This window comes from Mastacembelus armatus, chromosome 13, assembly GCF_900324485.2.
Source record: "Mastacembelus armatus chromosome 13, fMasArm1.2, whole genome shotgun sequence".
Taxonomy (NCBI): Eukaryota; Metazoa; Chordata; class Actinopteri; order Synbranchiformes; family Mastacembelidae; genus Mastacembelus; species Mastacembelus armatus.
Window position 1 is genome coordinate 24,479,203 of NC_046645.1, and position 25,062 is coordinate 24,504,264.

The following is a 25,062-nucleotide window of genomic DNA, read 5'->3' on the forward strand; positions in this document are numbered from 1 at the left end:
GCCCGGTGCTGGGATGCGACTGTGCGAGTGAAATGAATGGAGCCGAACATCTACCGGGGTCAAGCTGGACGGTACCTGGGCACGTGGCTTCCGGGTTTTCAAAATAAAGGCTGAGGGACTGATTTTAAACTGCAGCGAGTAGTTTGTAGTCACCACTTCATGTAAGGTGCAGTAAAAGAAATTATATCAATATTTTTTTAGTCCTCCTGGTGCACGCGGTCTTTCAAGATCTGGGCAGGTACACACAGGTGAAAAAGGGAGGGACAGGGAGGGACCTGATTTCGGTCCTGATGGGATAGCGCCCTCCATCCGAGGGGAGTGGGTACAGGGTGGTCACAGAAGAGTTTGATGAGGTTGAACATGATGTGACTCAACCCACCTCAGCAGGCCCTGTGATGGACTGGTGACCTGTCCAGGGTGGTGGTGCTCACCACCACCATCACCCAAACACCAACTTGTGTTCATCCCTGCAGTCAGATCACCACCAAACACTGGGAGCTGTTCTGGCAGCACGTCATGGCTCAGTTTGTAGGCAGAGATCCGGGCTCTGCGGGGCCACACCTCCTGTTGCAGGTCCCCTTATATTTCTTTGACTCTTTGACTCTGGCTGAGAGATGAAAGAATCCAGGCTGCGTTTGCAGTCTTCTGAGGAATGCGACGCTTATATTGTTCTATTTAAACATTTCACGCTTTTATTGTGAGATAAATGATTCCCTTTCCGGTGTGTGGTGGGTGTTGTGCACCAGCTTGACGGGGCTGAGAGAAGTTGGGAGGACCAGGGAGGGCAGAGCGAGAAATGCCCAGAATTCATCGCGAAGACCAACATCAACAACAGCCAATGGTTCTGGGTTGGATTCGTCGGAACAAAGTCAGCAGCCCCGTATTATCAGGCTGGCACTGACACCGGACCCGACCCGTCGACGCCAACGCCAGTGCAGCTTTGTTTCGCCAGGATTTGTCAGGACAGTTTCAGCTTGTTTTCCTGCTGCAGGCTGCGTAGACCGTCACGCTGCACAGAGGATGCTGCCTTTAGGGACTATTGGAAATCACAGTGCAATCTTCATCTTCTCAGCTACTTTAATACACCAGTTGTAACCAGTTTAATACACACGATAAGATAAATGGTATTAATATGTAATTATCAACTTTATGATTTATTACGTATTGGAGTTGGAAGTGAGGCTTCTTTAAAACTGCAGGGTGCAGAGGATTGGATCATGAGGGACAAGTGTGGGGTTAACATCCAAATGCACAATAAAAAGATGAGAGCTCACACACAATGCAACAATAATCACAACCAAAAACTGTTATATTAAAAAACAGCTGAAGAGGAAATGTGCTTGGTTGTGACTGTATTGTGTTTTCTGTTTTTCCTGCTGAGCTTGACCTTTGTAGTTATTGGACAGATGTTCCAGTGTACTGAGAAGGAACCACAGAACTGGGCCTTCAGACAGTGACACTCCCTAAAAGGAGGAAAGCACAAACCAAAATAAGAGACACTGCAGTCACACTGAATCTGTCATTTTGGTTGCAAACTACTTTTCTTTGCATTTCAGGTTTGAGTTTTTGTCATCATTTGTAACAGTAACTGAGCTGGGTTGCCGTTATTGTTGGATGTTTCAGTGACTCAAGCGAAAATATAAACCTGCAACTTTCAGTGGGTCCCATCAGTAAAAAACAAGAAGAACCATTTGTGGAAAAGGTTCTGTCCCTAAACAAGATTTACTGGATCAATCAGAACTTAAAGAAAACAACACATCTGCATTAAAACAGACTGAAACATTTATTTCTCTCTTTCTTGGTCACATGTTTTTGTCCATTGGACAGAAACATGGAACCAGATTCTGTATGTTGGACTGTGACGCCTTAAATGGCTCCACAATACACGTGTTGTTAACGTGGTTTGAGTCTTAAGTGCAGCTGATGAAAAATAAGAGAGGCTGGAGGTTTTGTCCATTTTTACTGATTTAATTCAATTCAATTCAATTTTATTTGTATAGCGCCAAATCACAATACAAATCATCTCAAGGCACTTTACAAAAACTAAAAACTAAAAACCCAACAATTCCCTTATGAGCAGCACTTGGCGACAGTGGAGAGGAAAAACTCCCTTTAACAGAACAAAAAACCTCCAGCAGAACCGGGCTCAGTTTGGGCGGCCATCTGCCTCGACCGGTTGGGGTGAGTGGATAGAGCAGAGAGAAAAGAACAGCAACAATAAACAACAAATAGACACTGCAGGTTGGTGGGACCAGTAACTGCACATCAGCGATATACAGCTCCAGGACCAGGGACACCTGCAGAAGGTACAGAGAGAGAGAGAGAGAGAGAGAGAGCACAAACTAGGGGAGAGAGAGAGCACAAGGTTAGTGACATTCAATGGTGGAATATACATGAGAGGGGGGAGGAGAGGAAGAGAGGGGAAGGGAGGGGAGGGTTAGGGTTAGGGGAGCTCAGTGCTCCGATGGTCCTCGGGCAGTCTAGGCCTATAGCAGCATAACTAACTAAGGGATGGTTCAGGGTTGCCTGAAGCCAGCCCTAACTATATGCTTTGTCAAAGAGGAAGGTTTTAAGTCTAGCCTTAAAAGTACAGAGAGTGTCTGCCTCCTGAACCCAGACTGGGAGCTGGTTCCATAGGAGAGGAGCTTGATAACTAAGTCATGAGAAATAAACATTAGTAATTATCCATCAGTCGACCAAGTACACAACCATACTGTGGTGGAAGAAATACTATGAGACTATTTAATTCTGCAGTAACAGTAGACATACTACAGAGTAAAAATCCTCTAAGTAAAAGTCCTGCATTCCAAATGTTAATGCAGTAAAAGTTCAAAAGTACCGTCAAAGTACTTGAAGTATCCAAAGTAAAAGTAGTCATTGTGCAGAATGGCCCATTTCACATGAATGGATCTGATATTATTGGATTCTAATTATTGATGGATTATTGTGTTGATCACTTTAATGTTGGAGCTGGTAAAGATGGAGCTGATGTTAACTACCTTATATACTTCTAATTTGAAGTACTTTATATACTGCTGGGTAGATGATGTTAACTACCTTATATACTTCTAATTTGAAGTACTTTATGTATTGCTGGGTAGCTGACGTTAACTACCTTATATACTTCTAATTTGAAGTACTTTATATACTGCTGGGTAGCTGACGTTAACTACCTCATGTACTTCTAATTTGAAGTACTTTATGTATTGCTGGGTAGCTGACGTTAACTACCTTATATACTTCTAATTTGAAGTACTTTATATACTGCTGGGTAGCTGACGTTAACTACCTCATGTACTTCTAATTTGAAGTACTTTATATTCTGCTGGGTAGCTGACGTTAACTACCTCATGTACTTCTAATTTGAAGTACTTTATATTCTGCTGGGTAGCTGACGTTAACTACCTTTTGTACTTATAATTTGAAGTACTTTATATACTGCTGGGTAGATGACGTTAACTACCTTATATACTTCTAATTTGAAGTACTTTATATACTGCTGGGTAGATGACGTTAACTACCTTATATACTTATAATTTGAAGTACTTTATGTATTGCTGGGTAGCTGACGTTAACTACCTTATATACTTCTAATTTGAAGTACTTTATGTATTGCTGGGTAGCTGACGTTAACTACCTCATGTACTTCTAATTTGAAGTACTTTATATACCGCTGGGTAGCTGACGTTAACTACCTCATGTACTTCTAATTTGAAGTACTTTATATTCTGCTGGGTAGCTGACGTTAACTACCTCATGTACTTCTAATTTGAAGTACTTTATATACTGCTGGGTAGCTGACGTTAACTACCTCATGTACTTCTAATTTGAAGTACTTTATATACTGCTGGGTAGCTGACGTTAACTACCTCATGTACTTCTAATTTGAAGTACTTTATATTCTGCTGGGTAGCTGACACTAACTACCTCATGTACTTCTAATTTGAAGTACTTTATATACTGCTGGGTAGCTGACGTTAACTACCTCATGTACTTCTAATTTGAAGTACTTTATATTCTGCTGGGTAGCTGACGTTAACTACCTCATGTACTTCTAATTTGAAGTACTTTATATTCTGCTGGGTAGCTGACGTTAACTACCTTATGTACTTCTAATTTGAAGTACTTTATATACTGCTGGGTAGCTGACGTTAACTACCTTATGTACTTCTAATTTGAAGTACTTTATATACTGCTGGGTAGCTGACGTTAACTATACTTCTAATTTGAAGTACTTTATATACCGCTGGGTAGCTGACGTTAACTATACTTCTAATTTGAAGTACTTTCCATACTGCTGGGTAGCTAACGTTAACTACCTTATATACTTCTAATTTGAAGTACTTTATATACCGCTGGGTAGCTGACGTTAACTACCTTATATACTTCTAATTTGAAGTACTTTATATACCGCTGGGTAGCTGACGTTAACTACCTTATGTACTTCTAATTTGAAGTACTTTATATACCGCTGGGTAGCTGACGTTAACTACCTTATATACTTCTAATTTGAAGTACTTTATATACCGCTGGGTAGCTAATGTTAACTACCTTATGTACTTCTAATTTGAAGTACTTTATATACTGCTGGGTAGCTGACGTTACCTGGACTTGTAACCTGAAAATTTCAGGTTCGAGTCTCAGGTCCGGCAGGAATTGTCGGTGGCACAGAGTGAATAGCCTGTCCACCCTTAATACCATGACTGAGGTGAGACCCTTGAGTAAAGCACCGGACCCCTAACTGCTCCCTGGGCGTGTTTGCACGCTGCCTTTAGGGACTATTGGAAAAGCGCCATCTTCATCTTCTCAGCCACTTTAATACACCAGGCACTTTCACTTTCACTTATATACTTCTATATACTGCTGGGTAGCTAATGTTAACTACCTTATATACTTCTAATTTGAAGTACTTTATATACCGCTGGGTAGCTGACGTTAACTACCTTATATACTTCTAATTTGAAGTACTTTATATACTGCTGGGTATCTTGGGAATTTCCCACCAGGGATCAATAAAGTTTGATGATCAGTCTGTATTTTGTTTCATCCATCTGATTCTGAAAAGGAACTAAAGTTATCAGATAAATGAAGAGCAGGAAAAAGTAGTTTGGCTCTGACATGTAGCGAAGTCCAAGGATGAAGTAGCACAACATGGAAATACTCAGGTAAAGTACACGTATCTTAAAGCATAAACTGACGAGCTGCCATCTCAGGCATCAGTGAAACTGAGAAATCCGAGCGATGCATTTGCACTTTAACGCGTCCGCCAGAAGGCGGCGGAAGGAGTTTTGTTCTGAAGGAAGAAGATTCATTTTGTTTCTAAAGTAGTTTCGTTGTTCACTGTGGAAACTGGAAAACACCTGGATTCACATGAACATGTCGCTTTAACCGATTCATTCAACTTAACCGCAGGTGAGTTCACGGTCATTGTCTTTTACAGTCAATTACACCGAGCTAATGTCGTTGTAAACAACGATCTGTAACGTTAATGGACCGAGTCAGGTTCTGGAATAGGTACTGAGTAAATCAATTACTGAGTTAATTACTAAATAAAGTGAAGTCAGCGTCGGTTAAAAGTTTTGTCAAAGTTTATGTACTCTGTAGTTTTAATCCTGAAACATTAGACATTAATGCTGCCACATGTTGAGCTAAACAACAGAGACAACGTGGTTTTCAAATAAAGTCACATTTTGCTTGAAAATCTGAACGATATCTGACAGTACTGAGGACTAACTAACTGACTGACTGCAGGAATAAACAGGGCCAACACACGAGCTGCTAATGTTCAGGGCAAAAGGTCACAGGTTGTTTTCAGTCTTGGTTTGAGAAATAAACCCAGAGTGTGTGTTAGTCATGATTTAAAGAAACTGACTGTTCATTCATTCAAACTGCAGAGATTTAGAATTTGAATCGGGACTGAGGTAAAATAAACTCTCAGGTCCCAAATATCTTGGTAGAAGCTGCAGGTTTGTGCAGAGTCCGATGAGACGGGGCTCAGTCTGCAGAGTACTGGCCTTTATCATAGCTGGTTCCTTTACTGACATAAACGTACCTGCAGCCTTCATGTGTCCTGTGTCTAAAAGGGTCAGAGGTCAAACAGATACAAGCTGACCTCCATGGCCCAGGTCCAGTTGCAGCATTTCTGATAGAGAGATCCAGTGGAGCGTCAGAGCAGCGAACCAGAGAGAAGTGGAGCAGCTTGTTGAAAAAGTGAGACGTGGACCCGTGATTACATGGACCTGAAGAGGCTGTTTACCTCACACCTGCTTTGCATTCTGCACATGTGCAAAAAGGCCAAAGAGCTTCACCTGAGGAGGCTCATGTCAGCACAGAGCTGATCTGAGACAACAAAACACTGTTTGCTGATGTTTGTTTCACCTGCTGTTGTTTTTGTGCTGCAGGTAGAAGCAGAGTGGCAAGATGGCCATCGCCTCTGTGGCTACAGAGTATGTGTTCAGCGACTTTCTGCTGAAGGAGCCGAACCAGGCCCAGTACCGCAACATCCGGACCGAACTGGCTGTGGACAAAATGGTGACCTGTGTGGCGGTGGGCCTGCCCCTCCTCCTCATCTCTCTCGCCTTCGCACAAGAAGTTTCTGTTGGTGAGTGGAGACATGAAGACCAGAGTTGTTTCTAAGACTGGATCCGGTCTGGTTTAGGTCTAGACTCAGGAGATGTTCCAGCAAGGAAGTTCAGAAAAGCTTGGGTTATTGGAAACACCAAACTAAGCAGAGAAAAATTACAGATTGACTCAGGAAAGGTCTATTCACAACCTGCCATATTTTAAAGGAGCTAAATTACACAAACTGAACCTTTAGATGAAGGCAGGTCTCAGCTTTTAGGTTCACATCACTAAAGCTGAGTCAGTCTGACTCAGCAGACCTGGAAAAAGTCCCTGATGAAGGTCACAGTGTGTTTGATGATTTCAGGGTGTGATCATTGTGTTATATTCTAAATAAACGTCTCTCTGTATGACACAGTCCAGACCTACAGCAGCACAAACTGCAGCCTCCAACATGATCAGTCAACAGCTGGGAAGGCAGAGTTTCAGCTGGGTGTACCTAATAAACTGAACACTGAGTTGACATCTGAGCTCCTGATGAGCTCAGGCTGGAGAGCAAAGGTCTGCAGGTTGAACTGGACTGTGGCACCGTCAGTTTCTGTTGCTCTGATATTTTCGTGTCATGTCTGTTTGTTTTTTAAACAGGGACTCAGATCAGCTGCTTTCCTCCCACTAACTTCTCCTGGAGGCAGGGTGTTTACGTGGACTCGTACTGCTGGGCGGCCGTGCACACACACCCTCTGCCCCTGTGGCTGCACAAGGTACAGGATGACAGACACACACACACACACACACACACACACCACGTTACAGCTGTTTGTTTGGATGTGTGGTTGGTCATTAGAGGATTTGTAAACTTGTCCACACAAATGAGGAAGTGCTTTGTGACAGTGTGTCAGAACAATGAGATGTGTTCATGTACTGATACTGTGGGTAGAAATAAAAGTCTTTATAATTTACTGACTGAGAAATATCACACAGTTTCACGTCAAAGTCCTGCATTCAAAATGTTTCTGCAGTAAAAGTACAAAGTACAGCATCAGAATCTGCATTAGTATAAACTCACGAGCTGCCTACAAAGGCATCAGTGAAGCTGAAGGAAGAAGATTCATTTCTAAAGCAGTTTTATTGTTGAGTCTGTTGAATCATTTCACTGGAAAACACCTGGATTCACCTGAACAGCAGCACAGACATTTAATAGATGACAGAGTTTAATACTGAAGGGTTAGCAGCAGCTACGTCAGTCTGGCTCTCATACTGTGAACAAGGCTTCAGTCTTCATGCATCAGGTAAAAACCTGCATATACAAAATGTTAAAGGGAAATGAACCAACTCTCTGCAGACATAAAGTCGTGTGAAGACTTGGACTGTTCGCATGTATTTACTTTAACATCAGTTTATTGGGTACAGGAAGCTAAAACTAATGCACTGTAACAGAACAGTGCTCCTTCATGAAGGTGCCATATTGTGTTATACTGAGACGTTTCTGTTATTTTGCCCACCCCATTTAAATCAATGAGACTCAGTTAAATAACAGGCTGGACTAGTTTCAGCTTGGTGGTTCCTAATAATCTGGCACCTGTGTGTATATCAGCTTTGGTTCGGCTGGTTAACGTGCGTGTCTACCTGTCCTGCCTTTTCCCTCCAGTTCTTTCCGTACATCCTGCTGCTGGTGGCCGTGCTCATGTACAGCCCAGCCTTGATTTGGAGGTTTTCTGTGGCGCCGCTTCTTCAGTCGGACCTGGGTTTCATCATGGAGGAGTTGGACCGCTGCTACAACCGAGCTGTCACTCTGGCCAAGCGCATGGCCACCTCAGGAGTGCATGGCTCAGACAGGTAGAGTGGGACACCTGAGCCAAACAAAAACATTTGGAGTCGCTTGTTACTGGCACTTCTCTCTAAATTCAGTCTGGACCGGACCTTCCAAAGAGCTTTGTTCACTATTTAACACTTGTGCCACAACACTGTGGCCTTCCCTTCTACAAACAGGTGAACTATCCTAAAGAACTCCAGGTCCATACAGGCTTTAAGGAGGAATAATGTTTTTTCTCTCTGCTCTGGCCAGTGATCCCACCGAGGGATGTTTCAAGTACCCGCTGGTGGAGAACTTTCTGACGACCAAGCGCTGCTCGCGGCTGCTGCTACTTCACTACTTGCTGTGCCGCGGCCTAACTCTGCTCACCTTGATATGCGCTTGCGTCTACCTGGTTTACTACCTCCGCCTGGCCTCCGTCACCGATGAATTTGGCTGCACGCTGCGTGTAGGCCTGCTCACCTCCGACCCCAGTGTCCCAGAGAAGGTGCAGTGTAAACTCATCGCTGTGGGAGTCTTCTCTCTGCTGAGGTATTTGTCCAGTGCACTGTGGGTAAAAGAAAGAAGCTAAGGCACCTTTAATCTGTGGTTCCCCTTAAAAATACATCTGCGGAGGTTCAGCCCTATAGTTTCATGTCCCAGCATGAAACATTTTGTTCAGACTGTGTGAGACAAGGATTTGAGCTGTTTTTGAACTGAGGGTGATGTACTGGATGTGATTAACCTGCAGGTCTTAAAAACATTTCACTTGTCTCAGAAAGAGTCTCAGAAAGAATGAAACTTACTTACAAAGGTCTTAAAGGTTTATCTGCCTCGTCTAATTAAGCCTTTAAAAATGTGCCACTTACCCGAGTCCAGCTGATATTAATTGATCATGGACATTATTTTCAATTGTTTACAGACTAAAAGTGTCAATAATTCAGGTGCTTGGTTTTTGGGCATGACTTGGTGCTGTTACTCAGAGAACCCTCCTGTTTGGTTTTCAGTTTCAGTTTTTACTGAACACAGATTTCCCATCATTCTGTCACTTCCTGTCCCATAACATGGCCACAGTGACAGACTGTGTATAGAAAACTGCAGTTGGGCTGTTTTATGCTCTTTCCAGCCTCGTCAACTTGCTGCTGTTCCTTGCACTAGTCCCTGTGGTGATCTATGCCAGTCTCCGTCCCCTCTTACGCCGTGGACCTGCTCGATTCCTGGAAACCTACCAGTCACTGCCCACCGTGAGCATCCTGCCCACCCCCAGCGGCCATTGTGACGATCTGTCTCTGTACCTGCTCTTCCTGGAGGAGAACGTCAGTGAACTGAAGTCCTACAAATACATCAAGGTATGTGCTGTACGTTTGTGTCCCAAATCATTCCCAGCTTACTCTGTAGAGGCCACAACATGATTCAGGTTCTTAAAAACAACCTGAAGCTGTTTGATCATCCAGCATCTGAGTTGACACCTCACTGTAAAATAAACTGCTGTCACATAATAGATCTGTTTTTTATCAAAATGTAGTTGTCCAGCTAATATACTTGCCTCTTTACCTGTGTGAAAATCAAACAAACCCATAAGGGCCTAAAACATAATTAGAGTCCTAACAGAAATGTGTTTTGTTGTGTGTTTTCTGACTGTAGGTCCTGAAGCTGTTGAAGAGACGAGGTGAATGCTCCGGGGAAAACTTTGACGCCTTGGGTCTGCTGCAGACTCTCTGCTTGGTGAAGATGGACAGTGTGGATGGGAAACTCATTGGTGCTGCAAGGAAACAGGATCAGGTGGTTTCTGGCAGCAGCTCTGCAGTGGCCGACGCTGCAGCAGCCAGGAACAGCTGCAAGCATCCGAACTCAGACGCTGGAAACGACAGCAGGATGGAAACCGAGTTGAAAGGTTCTACCTTCATGACCTTGTATTGTTTATCCCCAGAACTGGAACAATTAGAGCCTCTTCCAGAATAAAACAAGAAAAAGTTCTGTTGATTTTTATATGATCCTGCAGTTCAGACTATTGTTGAACAGGACTTTGCATATTATCTGACAAATGGTAATTCTTAAACATGGTTAGACCAGTTATGGAATGACCTCACTGAAGGGATGGTCTAAGTGCTGTTGTAGTGGTTTCAAACATCTGTAGTTAGTTTTTTCTTTTAAACTGTGCCACCTGAGCTGGACTGTGGACAGACCTGCACTGATCTTGTCTCTGTAGTTTTGTGTTCTTCATGTGAACGTGCAGGGAGTGATGAGAAATGACAGGACCAAGTTAGAGGAAAGGGTGTAGGCCAACAGTGTGACAGTGGTGACAATTAACTGTGCCCAGCAAAACCTGTTTTCTAAGCATGAATGTTATTTCTCTAAACACAAACAGGAAGGTCTGGCAGCTCGTAATATAATGGATAAGATATGATTATCTTTCTGTTGAGGCGTCAGTTCCAGCGCAGAGCAGAGAAAACTCTGATACATATAAAACCGACGTCTTTGAAAGTGTTTCCTGTTGGTTGGATTAGTTCTTTGGAGGCCTGACATCGACAGGCTGCTTGGTTCTCAGTCGTCTGTGCTTAAAGCGGTAGATTGACTTTTTTCTTAAAGAATGAGATGGAAGGATCAACAGCAGCGTCACGTTACGTCAAAGCAAACTGTTCGATTACAGAATGTAGCTACAGGCTAATTAGTGAGCTTTAGCCGTGGCTGCTAGGCTGATTGTTTATGCTAAGATAAGCTAAGCCAGAGGCTAAGGATGCACAAACTTGAAATTAGAAATAATTTATTCTAAACGTCTGTGTTCTCTTTCAGAGCTGACCCCCTTGCTGCCTGCAGACAGCCACGTAACAGGCAGCAAAAACAGTGATGAGGGGACTCTCCGGCAGCGAGTGATGTGATTGGCTACTAGCCCGGCACAGGACACCTCGACCTCAACTCCCGAGGGATCGAATGGGACGGGAGAGTGCAGTGGCATTGTGGGTAACAGCGAAGCGTCGCCGCCCTTTCATCACTCGGCTGTTTTTAGTCGGGTCCTTCCACGTGAGACTGAACACTTGATGTTGGAACAGATTTCAGAAAGTCATCGGTAGCACCTCACGTCAGTCTCCGTACTTCGCATTAAAACGATAAATGGCACAAAGTGACCAGATGTTATGCAGATACATTTACATATACAGTACAGTTTGTCAACACAGTTTGTCAACACATTTTCTACAGTTACATCTGCATTTTACCACATTATCGTTTCTAGGTCTTAAATGATTTTCTGTTTGCTGACAAACATTAATAAACACTAAGTGTGTTAACGTTTATTCATTTATATGCTGTTTCTAAATGCTAAATACGGAGACTGGTGTGTCACTGAGTCAATGAATTTATCAAACCACTGGGGATAGTTAAAACAGCTGGATGAGAGTCATGTTTTAACAGCTGGCAAGGAAATGTTCTCTAAGTGCATGTGTGTGTTTTTTCCAAGTATTTAATCATAATGTTAATTTGTATTTTTTGTTTTACATGTTTTACACTGTCTGTGTTTATTTAAAGAGAGTAGATGTGGTAAGAGTTTGCTCCTCTGCCTCAACCAGTCTTTAGTGGTCAGGGCTTTAAAGAACATCGGTACGTTTTCTGTGGACAATGAGAACCTTTGAAAGTAATTTGTGAAAGTTTTCTGAGATTTTAATTTGTCTAACTCCACATTTACAGAACAGTCTATTTTCTACTTTAAATTCAAGCTGCAGAGTTCATTTGTTTCAGCTGTGTGGTTTCTATCAAAAGGAGATAGAAAGTGTTTATTGCTCTGGTATGGAAGAATGTATTTATAAAGTCTACGTCATGGTTTTAAAGGAAGAAATTCATTCTTCATTATTTGGATTATTTTATAAATTGATTTGAGTGGTTTGAGTGATCAGTCGTCTGCTCTGTGTTTGATGTGACTTATTTATGTGGATTGCACTGTTTGTCAGGCTACTGTGGTACAAATACTGGAAGATTTCACTGAAATTTTAAGAAGAACAGTACAAGCTGAATGTTGCTTCATTTCTCTGTCATTCATAAGGAGCCTAAAAATCCTGGGTTTGGAGTTTAGAGTTTTAGCTTTAATACGTCAGAGTTTATACAGAATCCATCTCAGACTGAACATAAACGTGACGCTTTACTGGGAATCTCAGGGCTAAAAACACATCCCACTGCATCACTGCTTTGACCTCAGACTTTGTACTCTGAGCAGTGCACTGGATCTCTTTACAATACACCAGTGTCTGCTGCTGTTCTTTAATATGATAACTAAAGATTTTTGGGTTCCTATTTCTGTGCAGGGCGACACTTTATTCTTAAAAAGAAACTGAAGCTGTCATTTGGTGATATGCAAAGCTTTTGTTCATTTTCTGAAGTGACTGATGTTTGAAATGTGGTGAATTATTATTGTTTCATTGTCAGCTGCCTTAAAAATAAACGTGGATCACATTACTGTTAAGATGTCAGAGTATTGTCTGTGGGGAACGGAGCAGCAGGAATTAGAGATGTGGGTATTTGGTGATGTTTGGGTTAACTTCAGTGTCTGCACAGTGTGAAGACATGTTAACACTCTTATGTTCCCCAGTGGCCAACACATTAACTGTTCATCTGCAGTCACTGGGCAGGTTGATGTTACACATTACAACGCAAATTGCACAAAGAATACCAGAACCCTGTCTAAACCAAACAATTCAAGTTTTAAAAAGAGACTGTCAGAAAATGCAGCTCAGCTGGAAATAAACAGGACTACATGATTTTATAAGAGCTGGAAAGATAAAATTAAATTATATCAGAAGGCAGTTAAAGAGGCCACAGATTATTTTCTAACATAAGTTAAACCAACCACTTGAATCCCAGGGTTTTATTTAAACTAGTAGATTCTGTAGTCACCCCTTCACCTTTTCTTTTTATCAATGACAAATTCTTAGTTGTTTTTTAAGCAGGAAAAATACTGGACATACGACAGTGGATAACACCCCCAGAACATCTTTTACATACTAGTAGGGATGTTCATTGCTATTTTAATAATTTAACTCCATTTCATTATAACTAGCTGAGATTATTGCCCAAAGGAGAATATTCACATGATTCCTAAAGGAGGTTTTTGATACTTTTGATCATGTTAGAGGCATAGAGTGGTCCTACCCACTGTTGTTTACCTGGACCAGGTGTGTTCACCCAATCAGAAGCTGCAAGGACAGGTAGTGGCCCTCGATGAGTGGAGTTAGTGGAGCTTTTGATCATCAACATTCTTTTTGACCATCATGAGACTTGAGTGGGCATCAAGGCAGATCTAGAAACAGGGTTCAATTTTAGGCCCGATTTTATTTTCCATTGACATACTGCCACGTGAGGTTGATTGGTGACTCTAAAATTACCCGTAGGAGTGAGTGTGAGTGTGTGAGGTTGTCTGTCTTTGTGTGTCTATATGTGGCCCTGTGATGGACTGGTGACCTGTCCAGGGTGGACCCCTGCCTTCCACCCGAGAGAGAGCTGGGATAGGCTCCAGCTGATCCCTGTGACCCTGAGCCAGGAAAAGCGGGTATAGAAGATGGATGGATGGATGGATGGATACTGCCACGTGTTCATAATATTCTTATTAAATATGTAATTTAAATCTGTCGCCTATGTACCACGAAAAATACGTAATTTAAGTACATGGATGATATAAACATCTTATCACATATTCAACATCTATAAACTGAATAGACAGCCAATGGAAGACAGAATTTGACTTGGTTATTAAATCTGTACTAATCTCTGTTTTTGCTTGTTGGCTAAAGAGAGATATGATGTGTTTGATCATCCCCCACACTGGTTTTGTTCCTTTTCTCTAAGATTAGGAAGGTCTGGGAAGTGTTTATTAATATAATGTAAGAATAAATATATTGTAAAAATAGATTTGTAAATCATTTGTTCAGAAGAAGGATTGTATTTATATTTTGTACAACAACCACCACATATGCCACTTTCTTATGCCACTTTACCAGAACCTTTTGCCAGCCCATTTAAAAAAGGCTCCCTGAGAAACGAAGACTGAATCTATGGATCTGACCTGAGTTCACGTTTTACACAGGTGTAAGTAATTTTTTTCAGCTCAGTCGAATAAATAATACAAATGTTTAAAAACAAGGGGTCTTAATATTTTCAAGGTGTCATCGACTTTTCTTCCAACAGAAAACAATATAAATATAATAATAATATAATAAATATAATCAACATTTCTGGCTCCATCATTAAAGATAAGATTCATACATTTTCCCATTGTCCAATTCTGGTCCAATCGTAAGTCACAAAAACCACTTTAGAATAAGTTGTTTTTTTATTGTGCATACTGTTTAAGAGTGTTCCTGAAAAATGTGCGGTTTTCTCAAGATTAATCTTCACACATCCCACAAGTAATGCGCTCCAAAGGTTATTTTTAAGTTTCATATAAATAACCTTTTGAGAACTAACTTTCCTACAGCAAATACATCTTTAAAAATGTGCCTGGAATATTTGTAAAGGTTCTGAAAACTGTAACCACATGGGATTTTTTTTTTCCTGTAATGTTTTTGGAGGGTTACCTGCTACTGAGTGAATTATCTTAAGCCTTACCTGCCAACCTGCATGTCTAACTCCTCGTTCTGAGAAAGCAAGGAAAGGAGGCAAGTGAAGGAAATGTGGATACTATTAAAGGACCTGAGATGTACCCTTCATTATGTTCTCATGTCACTACAGCCGGTTTCTCCATCACCCTGTGGGGAAACTCAAATATCAAACATCAAACTTTACTTTGACACTTTGCTAGTGGTGATAGTTTTCCATCTTTCCTGTAGAGTCACATCATATTTACAATATAAACAAACCCAAGACTAAAATTGTGTTTTTAAATAAATGATCATGCTGGATTTTCATGTTTTACCTGCTGCAGAGGAGAAGCCTCATTATGTTTCCTGTTCTTGTTCCTCCATCATGCAGACAGACACAGATATAATCAAACATCAGTCAGGCTGTTTCACATGTGTCTTTCATTCAGGATAAAAACACATCAGACAAGATTAAAACAGCAGTGACACATCATTAGAAAGCATATTTACTGCAGACTGGACCTCTGCTGATGAAGTCATCTTGTTTAATAATCACACACTGAAAATCACATTAAAGAAATCTGTACAACATTTCATTAGATGAGAGAAACTCATATTCATCTACTAGATTTCTGCATTTTGCTCTGAAACTAACATGTCTGCTAATATGATGATGAAGGATGGCAAAGCAGGCGTACAGACAGGGTGTGGGGTGTGCTACCGGCTGTAGCATCACGTCATAACATTAAGGCCCTATAGGGGGCAGTCTTTACTGCAGTCATGTGTCACCCTTAAATCCCTGTGAAGAACAGCTGCTCTCTGTCAGTTATGTTTTCTCCATTGATCACTACATGTGGAGAAACACTTTCAGACAGGAAACCAAAAGTGGGATTCAGGTAGAACCTAAACACTGGTGGACTGACTTCTTATTATATTTATCTTTTTGTACAATGAATCTTCTTTTAGTGGTGTCTTTATTCTAAAATGTTTTCATATAGATGAACAATAATCAAACCCCTGTCACTACACTGGACTGTTCTGGTTACACTTGCAACCATGTGCAGTTCACTCCAGTGGAGAAACAATAGTAAAAGCTTCTGTTGTCAGATTAAAGTTTTAAAAAATCTGTTTCCATCATTAAACCTGAAAATATTCATGATAAAAAAGATAAAAGCTGAGAATGATCTCGTCTTCAGTGTAGTAATAGAAATGTTCTACGTTTTGCCAGGGTAGTCTCTGTGGCATTAATGTTTCAGGGAGGAGTAATCTGACTACTGAGCAGCTGAATGTTGACTCAAGTTTTAGAATAATAAGTGAAAATCTAAATTCAGTGTTTCATTTTCTCTGTGTGATTTCAGTGTTAGGTCAGTTTCTGCTGCACTGCTCCTTTACACAGCCCCAGGGTTATATCAGTTTCATTACATCACATTTAGACACAGAACTTCAAACAACACATCATTGCACAGATGGCTCACATGCTTCCACTGCAGACCTGATCTGCTCCAACTGTCTGAACAGGTTGAACTAGAGTCAGCCCAGTTTCTGTTTGGTCGACTGAGGAGAAGATCTGGACCACTAAGTTAAGCATCTGGACAAGGATTAAGGGTAACCTGGGTCACAACTGAATCAGTATCAGGTACAAACAAGGATCTGGACTGAACTATGATCATATATCAATGGTTCTGGCAGTGTAAAACGTATCTGTTAGTGGTCCAGATCTGGTTTCCTCAGAGTCTTAACAGGATGCACCATATTCAGACATCCAGGATTAAATCAGGTCTGGATTAAAAGTGTCCAATTCTGGAGTTTTATTTCCAGTGTAAACCCAGGTTATAGCATCCACAGTACTGGTCAAGTCTGGTTATTCCGACACTTTAACTCGGAAGATGACACGACCCTGATACTTGTCCCGCTCATCATTGTTACGTAGGTCAGAACCCTCGACTTTGCACTCCACCATCTGCTCGATGTTATAGTCTTCTTTTGATAACAGCAGCTTGACTGCGACCAGAGGCTGCACATAGTCAGGCTGTAGAGAGAAAATGACTCATACAGTTGTGTGGTTTATCAAGACGTTATAGATACTAACTGGGAATAATTCTTTTAGGAATCAGAAAAAACAACATGTTTACTCACATGTGCTTTCTTGCCGTAGTATGGGAAAAACATTTTATCTAGTCGACCTTCAGACGGAAAGTACTGCATCTGTAATGGACTGTCTCTCTACCAGAGAGAGAAAGAGAGACGGGGCGGTTGGGGTGAGACAGTTAGTTGTGATGGTTTGGGTTGGGGTGGGGGGTCAGGGTGCTGTACAACATGTGTGTGTGTACCTTGGCAGTACAGTTGATGTAGGGATCTCCTCGTGGTTTGAGTCCAATCACCTGCAGATAAACAAACTGCTGTTTGTATTTTAGCAATAGATTTTGTATAAATATTAAATATAATGCACATGTTACACATTTGTATGATACTTACAGTAAATTTCAAGTCAAATACATATCTTGCTGACATAAAGTGAATCTGTGAACTCCACCCTGAGATTCTGGCAGATTTAACAAATGTAACAGAGAAGCAGCAGCAAGATGAAGCGTAATGGCTGCAAAATGGGTTAGAGCCCCCCGAGACCCCGGGGACCCCTGGGGCGCCCACTCAGTTCAGCATAGACAGAGTTACAGCTAAGAGCCACAGCTTTCCTTGGAATTATTTTTGACTAAGATATGTCCTTTAATTCACACATAAAATAAACTGAACAACATTTCCAAAATTAGGAACATCCTGTCTCAAAATGATGCAGAAAAACTAGTCCATGCATTTGTTGCCTCAAGGCTAGATTACTGTAACTCATTACTATCTGGATGTCCCAGTAACTCCATTAAAAGCCTCCAGTTAATCCAGAATGCCGCAGCCAGAGTCCTGACAGGAACTAGCAAGAGAGATCATATTTCTCCTATATTGGCTTCTCTTCACTGGCTCCCTGTAAAATACAGAATAGAATTTAAAATCCTTCTTCTCACATACAAATCCCTTCATGATCAAGCTCCTTCATACCTTAAAGACCTCATAGTACCATATTATCCCAATAGACCACTTCGCTCTCAGAGTGCAGGTCTACTTGTGGTTCCCAGAGTTTCCAAAAACAGACTGGGAGGCAGAGCCTTTAGCTATCAAGCTCCTCTCCTGTGGAACCAGCTCCCAGCCTGGGTTCAGGAGGCAGATACTCTCTGTACTTTTAAGGCTAGACTTAAAACCTTCCTCTTTGACAAAGCATATAGTTAGGGCTGGTTCAGGTGCTAGAGGCTTAGACTGCTGGGGGACTTCCCATCATGGAGCTCCTATCCTCTCTCCATGTGTTTATGTGTCACTAAACTGGCATCCTGTTGCTCAGCTGGTTGTTAGTTTTCATAAAATAAAAATAATTAACATTAATGTTATATTATCACACATAAACAAAGCCACGTCCTATTCTCCTTACAGAAACTAACCAACAAATACAGGGGCCGACTGAACGAGACGACTTCTGCTCACCCGGTTCATTTTGATGATGATGCAGGGTTTTCCCTCAGCATATCCAAAGGTGGTGTCAGGCAGACCAGAGCACTGACGCAGGATACTGCGTTTAAACTGACAGACTTTCTTCATCGGCTCGTCATCCTGTTCTGTGTATTCGCCTACCAGACACAAATCGTTGCGCTCCTGAATACTGTCGTTATAATCTAAAAAACAACAGAAAATCAATTAGTGATTATTAATTCCATATATGAGGAGAAACCGCTGTATCTCCATGCAAAAAGAGACTTTTATTGTGAAAGTAAAAATTATTTCCTGTTTTGAATTAAAAACACTCTGTGATATATAAAATAATACCAGTAGAAAAATGAACATTAGCCTTTGGAGCAGAGATAATACTGTTAATGTAGATGAAGAACTGAAAATAGATGCTTAGTGTCGAATGATTGTTCATCTGATCCCAACAAGTTTTCTATGAAAATATTCTGTTCAACAGAATCACAAACCTGAGGTAGGCCTTTAAAAAGTGCAGCACAGTGAGGACACTTGTCCATTTCATTACCTATGTGCTTTAGTACATTTAATGCAGCTGCTGTTGTGCTGTGGAATGAGCTAATTCATGATGCTGCCATATGTTTTTTATGTTTTTTCTTCAGAAACAAGAATTAGTTTAGAAATATTAGTTTTTTATTTCCAAAAAATGGGTTTCCACAGGCGTTTGGAGTAAAGTACGACGGTCTGTGTACTCACGCTGCAGGAGGTCATGCAACTGTTGGATATACTGGTTGTAATTTGTCGGGTTGCTGCGGTTGAAGGAGATTTCAGCTGCATGAGGACGAATGACCAAACCTACAACAGAACACATCATCACTAAGACCAGGAAACAGAGGAATTCAGAGACAACAGATGTGATCCTATAGACTTACACACATCTGTCCAGCAGATGTCACTGACTTCATTGAATAAGCTTAGACAAATATTTGGGACAATTTAATTGATTAATTGATTGAAATCTAAACATAAATATCAGGAGTGAGAAAAAAATCATATAGATCATATTCCTGGGGTGAAAATCGTCTGTATGGATCTGAAGTGATGAGGACGTGTAGTTAAACTCGCCTGGATTGGCCACTCGGTCCTGATGTTTGGGGACATTTTCATCCAGAGTCTGTAACATCACCCACATGGTGAGAGAAAACATTGCTGCCAAAAAGCCGTAAAAGATGAGGTAGAAGAGGATGATGAGACCTGAAAGAGACAATTCAAACGTTTCTTTAAAATACAGCAGAGGAAACAAACATCAATTTTTAAACTTTGCCTCAGAAACTGAATAATTCAATCTGAGACTGGCCCCCAACCCACATCAGGCCCTTTATTTCTTTCAAAGATCTGGTTCCTCCATCAGGTCTCTTTCCTCTGAGTGAGGACTGGAAAGGCTCAGCTGTCAGATGAAACATCATCGATCACTACAAACATCAATACAGCAGCTAAACTTCACTAAGGCACATGACTGCAGTGAGCTGTCTGATGTCGACACTGAATAAACACAAGAGAGGCTGCAGCTGCTGAACAATAACTAACATCAGCTTTTTAACACGTTTCCTGTCAGCCTGACATTTTCAGAAACATTCGCTTTTTTCTACATGTGGAGCTGAGCCTGAGGAAACTCTGCAGACCGGACTGGACACTTCAGGGCCCTGCTGTTAGTGACGGAGCGGCGGAGAGAGGTTCATGTGAACTGAGACCCTCACAGCTAAATATAAACACGTCCATATCTGTACATGCTGCAGCAGGGGGTTATGGGTAGTTAAAATCTGCTGAACGTGTGCGTGTGTGTGTGTGTGTGCCCAAGTGTCCATTACATTTCTCAGTTCATGCCAAAGCACTTTTTAAGAGTGACACACAGGTCTTGTCTTCCTGTAGTGGTGAGGACACTCATTGACATAATGCCACCCTAACTCTAACCCCTAACCTGGTTCTAAGCTGAACCATAAAACCAGGTCTGAACCCCCAAACAGCCCTTTGAGGGTGTGAGGTCTGGACATGTCCTCACAAAGCACAAATGTCCTCAGAGAGTTGGAAATAAAATGTATCCACACAACCATCAAACATCAACATCAAACAAACTGCTATGACTTCAAGCTGTTATTTACCAAACTACACCGGCCACATATCACATGACCAAGCGTGAACTACTGATCAGTCACATGATGAAACGTGAAGTTCGCTCAAACGTTTCCAACGTGTGCAGCCACTTCCCCGCCCACACTTTCGATTCATTATCTGAAAACATCATCAGTGAAAAAAATGAAGAACTTTGCTGTGATTGATGGCTCCTCACCCGTCCAACAGGCAGCACCATCACCTATCCAACAGGTAGCACCATCACCTATCCAACAGGTAGCACCATCACCTATCCAACAGGTAGCACCATCACCTATCCAACAGGTAGCACCATCACCTATCCAACAGGTAGCACCATCACCTATCCAACAGGTAGCACCATCACCTATCCACAGCCACCTCCGTTCACTTGTAAGTCACATGACCCCGCTTCGCATGCACACCTGCCTGATGTTCCCTCATGTAATGAACCCTGATCCAGATGTGATTAGCAGACTGGTCATCCAGACAGCTCTCAGGTGATTCTCCTCTTCCTCCACCTAGATCTCGGTGCCTGTCTCTGAAGCAGAGATCCATCATCTCAATCTCTCAGTCTCTACCCAGACTCCAGGACCACAGCTGAGGACAGGAACAGGAATCCATTGATCCACAGCTTTATCCTCAGGATCGACTCAGATCTCATCTCCATCTGACCCTGACTGGTGAAACATACAGGAGATACCTGAACTCCTTCACTAGGGCCACTGAACTGTAAACTCCCCCAGTACTCACTGGATGTCCCAGTCTGATGAAGCCGACCGGATCGGACCATGTGCAAAGAGCAGAGATGCAAACCTCATTGCTACTGTACCCCACAACCCTGCCATCATAGAAACCACAAACTGAACCTGAGACAGGAACAACCAGAGTTAAAGGGTTTCTTAAACTTTCCAGGTCAGTGGTTCTCATCCCTGCTGAACAGTCCAGTCTAAACCCTGCCAGCCCATGAGGCTGGCCCAAAGTTCCTGTCTCCCCCAGACACCTGGACTCACCAGTCTCAAAGGACTAGTGGGTTCTCATGTGTCCCCCGTGACCTTCTGACCATAACTCTGAGCAGCTGCATCCACAGCTGAGATATATTGAATGTATTGGGGCTAAAATATGAAGCTGTGGAAAATTCATTACATCAGTGAAGAAAACACTGATTCATCAGTGAATCAGGATGTTGGCGTGAAGTCCGGATCATTTAACAATCATTTATTCATTTTGATCAGCAGCGATTTAATAAAGCACTGTCTCATCATCAAACACGCAAACACACACGCACACACATCTGCTGATACTGTCTCTTCTAGGTTCAGCGCGGTTCTGCGGAAGTCTGAGCCGACCTGGTCAGACCGGTTCTGAATGTGAGTCCGGCTCTGAAGCGTCCCCGAGTCTCTCCCAGGGGCCAAATACACGGGAGATTGTGATGTAACGTTATTGGAATGTACTCCGATGTATATATGTACATATACACAGACAGAGACTCCCCGCCTGTCTGCAGGCCGCCCCGTCTTACCCCAGCTGCTGGCGGTTCGGCCCAGGAACTCTCCGGTCCGGGGGTTGTAGATAAAATCCTTCCAGGATTCCTTTTTCTCCTCTTTCTTTTCACTCATCAGCTTCTCTGGTTTCTCCTGCTTCGTCTCTTCATTTTTATTCTCCTTCTCATCCGCCTTCTCCTCCTGGTTCACCTCCTGGTGCTGGTTCTGGTCCCGCGGACTGGATGACATGTTTGCGCAGCGGGTTGTGCACAGATTCGGGCTAATCAACACCAAGAGCCGGGTTAAACCAATCCGTCAGATCGCTGCGCGCAGCTGAGCGGTCTGTGACTGCACGCGCGCACATACACGCGCGCGCACACACACACATGCCTACACATACCGACTGCTGCAGAACGAAACGCATGCGCAGTTCAGATCCCTGGGGGTGAGGGGCTGGAGGTCTGTCATGATGCAGCCTGCTGGATTTGAATTAATGCAGTTTAATTCAACAACATGTCAGAGCACGAAGCGTCATCACCATCAGCGTCTGAACATGTGTAGGATCCAGTAGAGGGCCCACAGTCTGAGTTCTGCATGCCGCGATTTGCACTACATGGGATTAGATGACGCCTTAAACACTGAAACAAAAAGCATCATGAGGAGACAGGAAAGGAACAAACAGCTGCTCTGAAATAATTTGTTGTTAGACTGAAAGTGAACATGACTTCAGTGACACATCATTGGATGAGGAGAGGTTGATGTTTTGCTGATGTCACACACACAAAAGGAGATAAGAAAGCACGTGAGAAGGAGGAGAGGAAAGAAGGAGACAGGAAAGGAAACAACAAATAAGGACAGAAATGTGGTTGGAGCAGTGAATGTGCAAATGAAAGGATGAGCTGCAGGTAGAAGGCAGAGCAGGCTCGTTTGACCAGGGAGGAGACCTGCTAACCCAGACTCAGTATGAGCTGAGGACCTGGACTGAGCAGGAACAACACTTGTTTCTTCCTCAGGTGAAAGTCACGCTGCTCTGGGTGAGATTCACCTTCTGATGGTGAACACCCAGGACAGCAGTGGACTGTGATGAATTCACAAAATAAAAGCTCTGATCAGTTCATGGTTACCAGCTCTTTTATTTTATCATGTTGTGGACACTTCCTGCCTCCAATGGCCAAATTTCCTCCTACAGCTTTAAGATAAAGTAAATCTGTCAGAGCATCAGTGCACTGTCGCATCACATGATGTGCTTGTCATAAAACATCATGTGACATCATGCCCTTTAATTTCATCATCATCACCGTGTAGGAGATGGAGGAAGGGAGCAGGTAAAAAGCAGCTGCATGTGTGTTTACAGCACAAACAGAAAGAACATGGCTGCTTGTTTCCGGTAGCAAATTAGAAATTACAGCAAAACAAAGAAAACACATTTGTGACGTTTTATCCCTCCACCCACTTCAGCAGCAGGGGGAGGAGTCAGCAGGGTGAGGATGCTGCCAGGTTGCCGTGGTTTCAGCCTCTCGTTTCTTGTGGCGACTGTCGTCGGGGATGGGTGTGTGTGTGGCTGAAGGGTGTGGGTGTGAGTGTGAGTGTGTGTATGTGTGAGTGTGTGTGAGCTGTGATTCTTACAGCTGTGAACATACATGACGGGAGGACGGAAGGAAGCAAGACAGGAAGAAGGACAGGAGGAGAGGAAGTGAGGGAGGACAGGAGGAAGGAGGTGTTGAATAGTGGTTGTGGATTTATGTCGCTGCAGACAAGAATCAACACGAAATATCGTTACCTCTGAGCTGCAGAATCTGGGAGGACGGCAGGAGCCTTCAGCACTACAGGGAAGGATACACTGAAGGAGGGAAGGAGCCACTGAAGAAGGGAAGTAACCACTAAGGGAGAGGTGAAGGAGGGATGGAGGGAGTTTGAGTCCTTGCAGGTCCTCTGGTAAGCCTCTTCTGAACTCCTTCCTTCAGCTTCAGTTTGTCATGTTTCATGTCTGTCGTGTTTCATGTGCTCAACATTTGTTTCTGCTGGTCATGCGGTGTTCAGACCTTTCTCTCTGTCTCTTGGTGAAAAATGTTGATGTGTCTGTGGTGGAGTCGCCACTGTCCTCGCTGACAGTGTCAATAAAGTCTATTCAAATGGGATCCAGCTCCTTCACACCCTGTTTTGTGCGTCATCGTGGGAACAAAGTCACAGATTAGAGATTTACGCTTCATTTAAAGCCAGGCTCTTATTTTGAAAGAGTTGTTTCAGCTCTGAATAAACAAAGGTGAACAGAGGTGATCACATCTGAAATTCTCCAGTCCAGAAGGTCAAAGGTCATAGAGGAAGTGGCTCTGTATCAATCCTTCCAACATGGCCACACATTCAACCTGATCAATATTATTGATTGAGCACAAACACTAAACTGTTTTTAAGTTTCTGTGGTTGTGGACTTCTCTCAGGGGTCAGAGGTTACAGATGATAAAATGGTGTGACACCACACTGAATAACGGTAATGTTAATGTATTGTTGTCACTGCAGTAATGAAATGGGGCTTGACAGGTGGTGCAGGGATAGAACTGAGATCTGTTTCAGCCTCAAAGCTCATGACCACAGTTAAACTTATTCAGTTTTAAAGAGATGAGAGATGAATATGGGAAAGGGGGAAGGGTCGACATATAACTATGGTCCTGAACTGTGGATGTTGTGATATCGTTCGGCTACCAGGGCACTACCCCTCTCCTCGTTTTTGCTGTAGATTTAAAATGGCTGGGCTAGAAGATGTAGATTTGTGGAGTTCAGGGTGAGATGTGGATGAATATGTGATGTACTGCTGTGAAGGGACAAATTCAAGATCTGGGCTTTTAATTCCTCAATGAAGCTCGAAGTGAAGCTTCTCCATCTGTTTACGCTGAGCTGGAGAAACGATGGCGGGAAGATAAGCACATCCAATAAACAGCAGACTGATTCAGATCCATGAAAGCAGAGTTTTGCCCTTCAGGTGGCGGAGCGAGGGGGGTATCACCGGACTAGTACC

The 25,062-nt window shown here is 42.6% G+C and overlaps 2 protein-coding genes across 2 annotated transcripts; one reads left to right on the plus strand and one right to left on the minus strand.

Annotated features, from left to right (window-relative positions):
* The first annotated feature begins 5,267 nt into the window (after nt 1–5,267).
* On the plus strand, nt 5,268–12,799 carry LOC113125704 (pannexin-1-like). The gene is made up of 8 exons (XM_026299351.1): nt 5,268–5,412; nt 6,402–6,601; nt 7,207–7,322; nt 8,210–8,397; nt 8,627–8,905; nt 9,480–9,702; nt 9,998–10,247; nt 11,147–12,799. Exons 2-8 carry the CDS (start codon nt 6,421–6,423, stop codon nt 11,230–11,232), a joined length of 1,323 nt encoding a protein of 440 aa, XP_026155136.1. The 5' UTR covers nt 5,268–5,412; nt 6,402–6,420; the 3' UTR covers nt 11,233–12,799.
* Nucleotides 12,800–15,334: 2,535 nt separating this feature from the next.
* On the minus strand, nt 15,335–22,437 carry LOC113125661 (sodium/potassium-transporting ATPase subunit beta-3-like). Its single transcript, XM_026299258.2, has 7 exons — nt 22,088–22,437; nt 19,543–19,671; nt 19,174–19,272; nt 18,442–18,629; nt 17,247–17,297; nt 17,053–17,139; nt 15,335–16,945 (listed from the first exon to the last, which is right to left on the minus strand). Exons 1-7 carry the CDS (start codon nt 22,296–22,298, stop codon nt 16,778–16,780), a joined length of 933 nt encoding a protein of 310 aa, XP_026155043.1. The 5' UTR covers nt 22,299–22,437; the 3' UTR covers nt 15,335–16,777.
* Between the last annotated feature and the right edge of the window lie 2,625 nt (nt 22,438–25,062).

Bases quoted from the DNA above. Each gene is read 5' to 3' on its own strand.
- LOC113125704 (XM_026299351.1), top strand. From the start codon at position 6,421: ATGGCCATCGCCTCTGTGGCTACAGAGTATGTGTTCAGCGACTTTCTG. The intron at 6,602-7,206 runs GTGAGTGGAGAC...TTTTTTAAACAG, and splicing joins CGCACAAGAAGTTTCTGTTG to GGACTCAGATCAGCTGCTTT. The intron at 8,398-8,626 runs GTAGAGTGGGAC...TGCTCTGGCCAG, and splicing joins GGAGTGCATGGCTCAGACAG to TGATCCCACCGAGGGATGTT.
- LOC113125661 (XM_026299258.2), bottom strand. From the start codon at position 22,298: ATGTCATCCAGTCCGCGGGACCAGAACCAGCACCAGGAGGTGAACCAG. The intron at 19,672-22,087 runs GTAAGACGGGGC...TGTCTCTTTCAG, and splicing joins CCGAACCGCCAGCAGCTGGG to GTCTCATCATCCTCTTCTAC. The intron at 18,630-19,173 runs GTGAGTACACAG...GTTGTTTTTTAG, and splicing joins GTTGCATGACCTCCTGCAGC to ATTATAACGACAGTATTCAG.